General features: G+C 35.2%; 1 protein-coding gene across 1 annotated transcript in view; it reads right to left on the bottom strand.

Annotated features, from left to right (window-relative positions):
* Positions 1 to 574: 574 nt before the first annotated feature.
* Positions 575 to 12271, bottom strand: part of LOC150107873 (cytohesin-1-like) — a 287240-nt gene continuing 275543 nt past the window's right edge. Inside the window, 1 exon segment of the mRNA XM_090390530.1 lies at positions 575 to 2271. Coding sequence (XP_090246656.1) covers positions 2199 to 2271 — 73 coding nt within the window. The 3' untranslated portion in view covers positions 575 to 2198.

Below are 12271 nucleotides of genomic sequence, written 5' to 3'. Positions count from 1 at the left end.
TATGGTGAGCTTTCTTCTAAAAGTTCTTTTTTTTTTTTTTTTTGCAAAAATGTGAATATATATTTGTAATTTTAGAGAAATAATTTTCACAGAAAACCAAACTGATATTATTAAACTATTATATGCACTTTTTTTGTTATGAGTTTGTACTTTAAATTTAGTTGTTAATGAAATAAACCACTGATTTTATATAAAGTCATTCTCTGAAAGTTCTTGATTCACTTTGTTAATACTAAGTTAACATATTAGTGTTAACTATGGATAAATTTTCAAGAATACTTATTCTCAAAATCCTGTTCAAAAGGAAGGACTGAATATTTATTACTATACTTATATATATATATATATATATATATATATTTTATTATGTTTTTTTTTTTTTAAATTTTATTATTCTCCATCCCATTTTCTTTCGCAAACTGGAATAATTTTGAATCTCTAAGTCAGCAACATCATGACCTAAAACATGAAGAACTGGTGTCAACACTTGTGATAATATCGATTTCAAGAAAGGGCAACACAATGATCAAGTGGCTAGAATTTAAATCCACTGCAAGTAAATAATAATAATAAAAAAAAAAAAAAAAAAAAAAAAAAAAAAAGATTTCTGATGCATATCATTTAACAATTTCATTCTTGCTGAAAATGTAAGGAATCAATATCATTGACTATTATCAACAAAAAGGTAACATGTAATGGCTTTAAGCTACTTAAAAGAAATACGTTACAAATATATCATGAAAGAAGAGAAGACAATATAAAATGGGAAGGCGGAAGACATGCTTCTGGACAATTTTCTTTTCTGACAGAAAAAACAAACAAAAAAAAAAAAAAAAACTCTCATCTTAAAGTGTTGTACAAATCCCCATGTTAAAATTCAATTAGCTACAAATTTGTAGTTATTTCAAAAACATGTGAACAGCCATCATTATTATATTTCATCTAATAACTCATCTAATAACAACTACCTTACATGTAAAAATGGTTTCATTTTAAATCCTGAATGAAAGTCAAGTGCTGTATCTGTCTCACCTCATAAGATTCAGGAATATATACATCATTCATGTTACTATATTATATAAATTTATAAAACTAAAATCTTCATTTAAGTTATACTACATATTCGGCATAATATTTAAGTATATTTTAAATGACATTTCTTCTCTATACAATATGATAAATTGATCACTACTCTATCTTTAAGTAATTATTTTTCACTGATAACAAAAGCAGCATTAGAAAGGAAGCTTACAGAAGTTGACATGTTTATCACAAATTTCTTCATCTTCTACTCATACTAAGATATAAAACTATTCAAAATTTAACTCTGTCTTAAAAAAATACTAACACATGTCTAAAAAAAATTGCATTACTGCACAGTATAAACATGACTTTTATTTAAAAACCAAAGTCAGTTAAAGACTACTTTACTAGAACAGTCTGGAAGGTTTGTAAACTACAATGCTTACAAGGGATTATGCACAATTATCTATACAAAACCTCCACTTCATGAGCAAGTATATTCTAAATCTGTCAAAGGCAATGCATTTATATAAATAAATAGAATACAGACATCAATACATTAGTTCTATTCATCTGAAAACACATAAAAATTAATTTAAAAATAAAATAATATTTTATTTTTAAACTGCTTCAACACATAACACTGCATTAACCTATATCTGCACACTACACTCAATACAAAAACTACATTTGAATTCTCAAAACACAGCAAGGCAACTATGGTAGTAACAGAACTTAGTGTGCCCATAGGCTACAAATTAATAGTAGACTCAATTAGTAATCTGAGTTGGATTAACTCTATAAAGAGAGTGTCTTTACCTTACAAACAGGCAGCATCTTTGGTACAATTCCAAATCATGTGCAATTGCCACAAATTAAATCCTATTTATCTATACAGTTTCACAAAAAACTGAGCTGAAGCAACAAAACTTTCGAAGTGGAAAGACTTGTTAGAATGCACTGAGATAAACATAATTTGGATGCAAAACTGAATATTAATGATCTATTAACCAATTAATGTGGTTTACAAATTTCAGTAATTCCTAGTAATGGTCCCAATATGTAATGTAGACAATATGGTTTATTTGAAGCACTTTACAGAAGATTTTCTTTCTGTAAGAGCATCAGCAACAACTAGCAAAAGAAATTAAATGTCTGGCTTGTTTCCTCTATTTTTACTTTATATGCTGGGCTTTCTTTTTCCTTGCTGACAACATATCATAAAATGGGTTGTGACTAATGCTCTGCCTGCAAAAGAAAGCAACTTATAATATCTATGAATATAGCAAAATATGATAGTAAACAAGTACCTCTAAAAACTGCAAAATTTATCTTTTTATGCTCATGCACTCACTACTTGTGCTTGTTTTTTCTTGATTCAAACAATGCATACAGATTCCAGCATCAAAATGTTATGTTTCTTACAACTCTGTTTCCCTCATCCTCCCCATTACTTGGTATTTTACAGGCAATATACATAGTATGATACACAGTATACATAGATGAAAATTTTTCATACGGTGATTAATAAATCAATAATCATATTTTCATAATCTGTTAGATTTGTTAATGTGTGCATGTATGGTTGTTTTGTAGTTGTATTTTTCTATTTTGTCAGAGGTGGGATGGGAGAGTGGTAAAGTTTCCAGGAGTGAAAGATTATGCCATCTCTGTATGAGAATGTCTAACCTTCAAATGAAACCTTACAAATGTTCCCTGCATTATCAACAGAAATCAGGCCTTTTCAACCAAATGACATGGTCATTCATTCATTTCAATTATGCTTTGGCAATCTTAAGAATATAATGCACACATAGCACTGCATGCTATAGATTTTTATACTTCTCATGTGCGATAAATATTAAAATTATATCACTCCATCACTTTCTTTGTTTTGCATGACAACAAACTCAACAATGAGGCTAGCTTTTCAATGTTTTTTTTTAGTATACACTGTATGCCTAAAACATGCTAACAACATAGTATGCAAAGAAATCACCAGCCAGGAGTGGTGGACAATGACTTGAAATTCAGGGGCTACATTGCACACATTATGAAGTAGTCACATCAGATAATGGCAATGATGCAGAGGACCTTGATGTGTAGAAATCAAGAGGTTATGATTCCATTGTTTATGCCTTGATCAGGCCTCATATGGATTACTGTGCACAGATTTGGTACTCTGGTTTTCATGGTGATGAGGATATGTTAGAAAGGGTCCAGAGAAGATTCACAAAGGTGGTAACTGGTTTTTGCAATGTGGAGCATAAATACAGATTGAGACATAATTTGGTCAGGAGTTATTACATTACCAAGTTAACATGGAAGAAATTTTTCAAAGAATGGGAGGGGGGGGTAAAACAAGAGGCCATCCTTGGAACTGTATAAGGAGGGTGTGAGCAAAGGAGTGAGAAGCAGGCTCGTGTCATGGAGAGTGGAATGCATTGCCTGAGTGTGTTGGGAATGCAAACCCACTGAATCGGTTTAAGGTAGAGTTGGATGAGCTTTTGTTTGTGTGTGTACGTGCCTGCACATGATAGGGTACCTCCCACAATGAGCCTCAGACTCCGCAGAGGTCAGATACTAATAATAATAATAAATGCATTACATCAATAGCCTCCTCATCATCTGAAAAACTAGGCAGGCATTCTTTTCACCCATCCAACTCTGTACAAATTCCAACTTAACCTATCTTCAGAATATTATTTACTTGTTTAGAACTGTATATCCAAAACATCCCTAAAAATTCTTAATGCTGTCTAGACAAGAGCGATTCTGCTGATAGATAATCCCATCCACTTTTAATGACTTGCTTCCACCTCTATCTCATAGATGCACTGTTTTAGCCCAGTGTCTTTTCTACAGGTACTTCCATAATCACTGCTTCACTGAACTGGCAACTACCATTACTCCACTTTCTGTTGGACCTATTAAAACTAGACAAAAACATTTATATGTATTTATATCAGGAAGAGAGAAATTAGTCAAAACGCTAAACCAGCAGCATACAAGACAAGGCTGAGTGTTGAAACCAATTTTAACTTACAAATCTGAGTTGAATTAGAAATAAAGCACTCTGACAAAAGACTACAGAAAGAAATATAAGTTTTGGCAAAAAAATAGGAGAGTGAATACATAGCATCAGTGGCAGAATCATATTAAAATGACGAGGAAGGAAGGAAGGAACTTAACAATGATAGTATTCAAGAATATGTGAGCAGAGCTAATCTAAGGTGGTATGGTCATGAAAGGATATCAAAACAGGTGTTTGTGATGCCAAGATGGCAGAAAATGACCAAGATCTAGATGGTTTGAGCAATTAGGAGTGCTTTAGAAGACAAATATAAAATTTGACAGTAATGGAGTCTTGACAAATAGTAGATTAATTTGGAAGAAAATTGTTCACAGGAGCTTAATAATAAAGTGGTATACTATCATAATATCCTGTACACCCCTTGAGGATACACATCAGTAATTTGATGATGACTATAACTTTATATCTTCATATATCTGATAAAACAAACTTTGTCTCTTTACATTATGACCTCTTCAGTAACTTGTAGTATGGAAATTCAGTCATTCAGAGTATGCAGAACAAAATGTTGGAAGTGGTGAGTATGAATTGGGTTACAAAGAAGCTAGAGACTGTACAGCAGGGGAGTGCAAGAGGAACGATACTGAAGAGGTAAAGGGATAAGCTGTGAAAATAAATGCTACGATAGAGCAAGAATGTGTAGAGAGAGAGAGTATCAGGAGGTGGGATTGTATTTGAAATTATGAAGGAAAACTAAGATTGCCAGGATAAAAGATAAGTAAGTGGTGTGATACTGTATAGTATATTAGGCTAATGGGGAAAAAAGTAATGCATTGCTCTTTCTATACTGTGTTCAAAATCAAATTCTGAATATTATAACTGCAGATTCAGATAAATCAGCTTGTAGCAATTTGTATATCCTGCTTTTTACTCAAAATCATCAGTTATACAAATTGTATTTGAAGGAAGCTCTTTTCATAAAGGAATAAAGTTGCAAACGAGGATGTTTTGTAATGTTTCAAAGACATCATTCAGATGATTTCACATGGGGAAGAATTATTGGAAAGCTTGAAGAAGGCTGCAGAATTTATGGCCAGAGCTTGGAATCTCACATAGTGTTGTATGCAGGCTCTGGACAGAGTTTCAAACTAATGTAATGTGTTCCAGACATTTGCTAAGAGATTGCCCTTGCTCTATCATGGAGCATGAAAGCAAGTCAGCTCCATTCAAGCACAGGTATGTGGATATCTCGACAAACTGTTGCAAGATATCTGCGACAAGCAGTCCTATATGCCCGAAGGATTGTAGTCTGCATTCCCTTTATCCACAGCTCATCATAGAGCATGTTTTCAGTGGTGGCGTATCCATAAAAATTTAACAAGACACCAACGGGATAATTACTCTTTACAGATGAGTCACTTTAGCCTTTCCTCCGATTCTAGATAACACCTGATCTAGTATGACACATTCATCCCAGATCAAGTGATTCTGCTTACTATCGTGAGAAAGTTCTTGAAAGGGAATGATACAGCAGTGCTGGGGGGGGGGGGTTCATGGTGTGCAGAAGCATAATTCTTAATGGATGCACCAAGCTACAAGTGCTGGAAAAAAGGGACCATTCCTTTATCATCATCATCATCATCAAATTTTTGCCATGTACCCTCAAGGGGTATACAGGATATGATAGTACTACATGAAAAAAATTACATCATTACCAACTTCCTATCTACAATTTTCCTCCAAATCAGTCTGTTACTTGTCAGGACTCCAACATTATCAGATCTTATATTTCTATCGTCTAAGGCACTTAGTACCGTATCAATCCACCTATATCTTGGTCTTCCTCTGGGTCGTTTTGCTGCCAACCTTGCAGAGAACACTTGTTTTGCTAATCTTTCCTCGCCCATTCTGTTTAAGTGACCATACCACCTGAGATTAGCTCTGCTAACGCATTCCTGGATGCTGACAATGTCAAGTTCTTTCCTAATATCATCTGTTCATGCCCATAATCTTTCTCAGGACTCTCATATCTGTGGTCTCTAGTCTTTAGTCAAGTGTTTTACTTCTGACCCAGCTCTCAGATCCACAAGTTAAAACTGGTTTGAACACTGTCTTGTATACAGCTAATTTAGTGTTCCAACTAATTTCTCTCTTATTCCATATGAATTTATTCAATTGACTTCCCACCATACCAGCTTTGCTGATTTTGTTGTCTATTTCTATATTTAGTTTACCATTTTCAGTAAAAATCATGCCTAAGGAGCTGAAATGTTTTACTTGTTCCACAGGTTCTCCATTCACAACACAGTTGACATTTTCAATGATTCTGCCTATTTTCATTGTCTTTGTCTTTTTATTGCTGACCTTCAATACCATACCTATTACAACAGCTATTCAATTTAGTCAGAGAATCTTGCAGACTTGTAGCGGATTTATTTAGAAGTATAACATCATCCGCATAAAGCAAAGAGCTGACATTAACATCTCCAATTTTGATATCATGCTTAATACCACTTTCCTTCATAATGTGATCCATATAGATAATGAATAACAGAGGGGATAATGTACATCCTTGTCTCACACCAGATTTAATATTAAACCATCTTCCTGTACTTCCTTCAATTCTAACTGCTGACTTACAACTCAAATAAAGACTAAGTATTGCTTGATATAATGCCCCATTGACATCATATAACTGCAGCGTGTTGAATAGCTTCTCTCTCTTGGCACCTTGTCATATGCCTTTTCCAAATCGACAAAACTTAAATACAGATCTTTGTTATATTCCCATGCTTTATCGACTATTTGTTGTAAAGTGAAGTTCTGATCCTGACAGCCTCTATTTGGTCTGAATCCAGCTTGTTCTTCACCCAGCTTTTCTTCCACAATTCTTCTCAATTATTTCTCAAGTATACTTGCATAGATCTTGCCAGGAACACTCAGTAGGGAAATACCTCTGTAATTCTCACATCCAGTTTTATTTCCCTTTTTATATATGAGTACTATGAGAGCTCTTCTCCAATCATCGGGAATTCGTCCCTCTGCCCAGGCTTTCTGAACTATGCAGTGCAGCCACTGTAAGACTCTTATACACCCATACTTGAGCATTTCTGGTTGAATATCATCTACTCCTGCTGCCTTTCCACATTTCAAGCCTTTGATGGCTTTTTCTACTTCAAGTATGGATATGTATTCCTGACTGCATGCCTGTTCACTGTTTTTTACCACCGTGCTGTCATCATTGCTTGTTTCATTTAGCAGTTTTTCAAAGTAATTACTCCATACCTCAAGGATATCTTTTTCTCCCGTTTTCATGCCACCTTTATCATCTCTAACTCCTTTTACAGCACTCTTTCCTCCATTCCTAAGCTTCTTCAACACCCTCCAGAATATTTTGCCACCTTCTTGATATTTATTTTCTATATTCTTGCCAAAGTCCTCCCATGACTTTGTTTAGTTAGTTTTACACAGTGTTTAGCATTCTTGCATTTCTCTCTATACTCTCTAAGAGCACAAGCTGACTTATTTGACAGGAACTTTTGATATGCTTTCTTCTTTTCCTTCACTGCCTCTTTAACTTCCTGTGTCCACCAGGGAGTTCTGATTTTTTTTTATCCTAGCAGACAACCTCACCAGATGCCTCTCTGGCAGAATCAATCAATGTTTTTTTCAGAGTTTGCCACCGAATCTCCAAGGTTTGATTCCTGTTCTCAAACTCTTTCATTTTTTCTTCAATAATCATTATGTATTTTAGTCTACAGTTCACATCTGAGAGCTGCTCAACTTTTATTCGCTTTAAAACCTTCTTACATGTTATTCTTTTCAATATGAAATTCAATTTTATCCTGCTCAAGACTAAATAGTGATCACTTCCAATTTCAAATCCTCTGTACACTCTGGTGTCCTGCATCAGGGAGAAAACATCACTATCAACAATAACATAATCAATGAGACTTTTCTTATTCCTAGCCTCTTCTCTCCATGTGAATTTGTGCACATTTTTATGTTGGAACATGGTGTTAGTAATAACCAGTCCATGTCCTGAGCAGAAATCCAACAGATATTTACCATTATTATTAGCTTTGCTCTTTTCTCCAAATTTTCCTAAAATATTTTTGTATGTCTCACAATCATTTCCTACTTTGCTATTTAGATCCCCAACAAGGACCAACTTTTCCTTTTTCATTGTGTCAGTTGCTTTTTCTAAAGCCTCAAAAAATTCCTCCACTTCTACCTTAGTACAACCTTCTATGGGACCATAGGTACAAATAAGTCTCATTGTCCAGTTCCCGATTCTCATATTTGCCCACACCACTCTACTTGAGACTGCCTGCCATTCAAGAAGATTAGCCTCGTATTTTGTGTTGAATACTATGGCTACTCCTTTTCCTTGACTGTCATTGCCTGAATATAACCTTTTGTATTTACTGCTCAGAAAGATCTCTCCAGTTTTTGTCTTTTTTGTTTCAGTCACCCCTATTATCTCGATCTGGTACTTATCTAATTCCTCAGTTAGCTCCATTTCTTTGCCATTCAGGCTTCTTACGTTGATAGTACCAATCTTTAACCCTGGTGATATTGAGTTGGGGTTTGTTTTCAGATTTGTTCCAGTAGTTGACTTTTCACTGTTGCCCTGGTTCTCTGGCGAAAACAACGGGGGCCTTGTTTAACCGGGCGACGCCCCAGCCGGCATGAAATTTTGTTATGTTGTACCATCATTTTTTATTTTGGTCTAACCAATAAGAATACAATATGGTCGGCTAAATCCCAAATTGCCAGCCCATCCTCGTTCGTTCAGTATCCAAGTAGATACAACAGGGTGCACCACGAGAAGGTGAGGACTGGACATTAGGTCAGAATCCCTGGTCGGTTCTCCGCATTCCTTTAAAGCTATGTGGAGGTCTCCTCTCAGCTGTACAGCTTTGACCCTTAAGCACCCCATTCCTTTGTATGCATAGTTAACAAAGGACTATTCCCTTGTTAACTATACCACAACGAAGTTCTTCAATGGCATGTTCTGTGGTGCTGTAGGCAAAGAATTCATTTTTATGAATTCTTTGCCTACATCATACACAAGCAGTGGAGATACTTCTGGAGACTATGGATATTAATTGAATCAAGTAGCCAGCATGCTTTCCAGATCTCACCCCCCCCCCCCCCCACAGAACACATTTGTGACACAATAGGGAGACACATTACTGCTCGAAATTCCCCTCCAGAAAACAAAAAACAAACAAATCCTTGCTCTGAAGGAGGAGTCGGCCAGTTTGCCTAAAGAACTCCTGCTTCACTTGGTGCTAAGCATGGTACAATGTCATGAGAGCTGCATCGCAGTTTAGGGTGGACATATTCCATACCAAAATGTCTCTCCACAGTTTTCTGTAAGCAATGTACATAAATTCCTTAAATATGTCCTTAGGAAATTTGTAGCACATTTTTTGGCATAATATAATTTATAAGATTATTATTATTAATTTATTATGAAAGCGTTGATATTTCCACATTTGGATTACTGTGCTCAGGTCTAGTCACCTGATTCCTTGGAGATGAGGAGGCTGTGGAGAGGGTTCAGAGAAGAGTAACTAAGTTGGTGAGTGATGTAAAAAATGCTCCCTACATTGACAGATTGAGAGCTTGTGGATTGCAGAGGTTGGTTGATAGGCGGAGAAGAGGGGGATATGATAGAAACATTTAAATTACTGAAAGGTTTTTATAGCACTGATGCAGGGGAAATGTTTCACTGTGTGATAGTGATGGAAGAACAAGAGGTCATCCCTGTTTTTTTGCCTGGAGGGTGGTGAATGAGTGGAATTCATTGCCTGACTTAGTTGTGAGCTTTTCGTCTGTAAATGAATTCAAGAAGAGATATGAGAGATATTGCTATACTAGTTTGGGTCTCCTGTGATGAGTCTACTGATTCCATGGAGATACCTGTAATAATAATAATAATAATAATAATAATTAGTATGCTGGCAATAAATTATGTCCACATTTGGCTGTAGTCATGAATTTTTTTTCATATACAGGTAAAACTGTAGTTCATCCTTACTGCTGGATACCAGTGCATATATAAATGCCAGGAGTACTGGGAATAAGTTTGTGGACTATTCAATTTGTTCCAAAGATTAATGATACTACTGAAACACAGATGATATCTAGACAGGAACTAAACAGGAACTGAAGGATATATTTCTAGATGATAGGGGGGGGGGGAATGGGATGGGAAGAAGAGGATATTTAGTGAAATGTTTTCTAGGCTGCAGAACAGAAAAGTGTTTAGTGAATGAACTATTTTAGCAAGTCAGAAGAAAGTAATGATTATGGGAAATTAACTCTGGTAATACATACTTTCTTCTTTCAATTTGTTCACATAACACTCAAATTCTAAAATTTTTGAGTGACAAGGCTGGCTTCATCTAATAGAAGGAACATTACCATATACAGCCTAAGATAAATGTCCTTCAAGATCAAGAGTTTAGGATTTGATTGCAATATCAGAGGATTTGATTGTGACTGAGAATGAATTCTTACGGTCAGCTGTTGAAAGTTATCACATGGTTTTGACTTGTGAGTAAGGCAAGCTGCAATCTAGATAAGGAAGAAATTTATGTGACATTATAAGGTTGGTGATTATAATGGCCTTAAGAACTGCTTGAGGCAATATATCAATAGTGCATGGGAACTATTTAAATATTTGTTCACTACAGTATCAAAAGGAAAGAAGAATGTCTGGAAGAAATGAATCTTGGTCTTATGTGCTAACAGTATCGAATGGTACAGATCTGAAATTAAACATATGACTACGTAAATCAACAGGAATTGAAAGAAAAAGCAGCTATTGAAGATGTATAAAGAGAGAAGCAGAAAACAGTAATGAAGAAGAGACTAACATGAAAGGAATCAAACGTTATGGTGCAAGGAAAATCCAAGAGGGTTTTCAAAAGTACAAATGAAAAAGTGTGTTTAAGGAGTGGAATAAAATACTGTGGTTCCTAAAGATCTTCTGCAATTAGTCTTATAACTATGGAGGTCCGATGGCAATAACTTAATACCTATCCCTTCAAACTGTGGATCGTTAGCCATTAAAGTAGATTAAGAGCATGCAATCTGCACAGCTTAGCAGAAAAGAGAGATGGTATAAATGAGATATAAACTGTTGAGATATATTTACTGGATGGACACTGTAAAGATTTTTCATAGAACAGAACAAGGAAATGGTACAAGCAGCCACCTCTGGAAGTTGTGCAGAGTGTTTTTTTTTTTTTTTTTTTTTTTTTTTTGCATGGAGAGTAGATATATGAAATGCATTAGTGAAAAGTGGTAAGTATGGACAGTGAGCAAGTTTAAATACTGGTGTCACAGACTCTGTGGCAAGTAAAGAAGATATCTTGCAATGTATCTCACAACCATATGGAAGTTCCGTAGTAATAACTTGCCCATATGCCTACCCACCTCCATCCCAGGATCTATGTAGACCAGCATTTCCTTTATCTTATTCTGTCTTAGTTCTATTGTTTCCTCTTTCTGACTATTCATAATAAAAAAAAAAAAATTAAACAAACTATGCATTTAAGAGCTGAAAAAAAAAAATAAATAAAAAAAAAAGAGAACAAAAAACCTTTTACACCATATTGCAATATGGTGCAAAACACAGATGTGATTAAACCATGAAACAAACTCAGTTATCTCTGTTATGCTGACATTTTAAATGAAACAGCTAGCTAGCTGGCTCGAGTGGTTAGCGTATCCGTTCACCAGCCAAAAGGCTGCAGGTTCGAATCCCACTGTGGGCATGGATGTTTGTGATTGCCTGTGGAAATACCACTGGTGGGCAGAAGATGGCATTGGTGTAGTTGCGGTTAGTTGTAGTTGGTGGATTGAGTGGTGTTGACAGAGTTGTAGAGTAGGTTCCCTCCCTCGATGAGTCTTTGGACTCCCTGGAGATGTCACGTAATAATAATACTAATAATGTCGTTGCTGACTTGCCGTGGTTTCGCTTTATTCTTTATTTTCAGCTATTTTACATTCATAGTTTAATGTATTTTTTTTACTGGTTATATTAATTTTTCCTAGATGATAAGTATCTCTATGCTCAATTATTGGTTCTTCATCTTCAAAATCATAGCATCTTAACTCTGATCAAGTCCTATTCCAAATACTATGCTTCTTACCTTCAAAAACTGCACATATGTCAAAATTAATAATCCTTCTTTA

The sequence above is a fragment of the Typopeltis vanoorti genome, chromosome 3 (genome assembly GCF_054136105.1).
Source record: "Typopeltis vanoorti isolate ZY-2024b chromosome 3, IOZ_Tvanoo_1.0, whole genome shotgun sequence".
Classification (NCBI taxonomy): Eukaryota; Metazoa; Arthropoda; class Arachnida; order Uropygi; family Thelyphonidae; genus Typopeltis; species Typopeltis vanoorti.
This window is presented reverse-complemented; position numbering and strand designations above follow the sequence as displayed.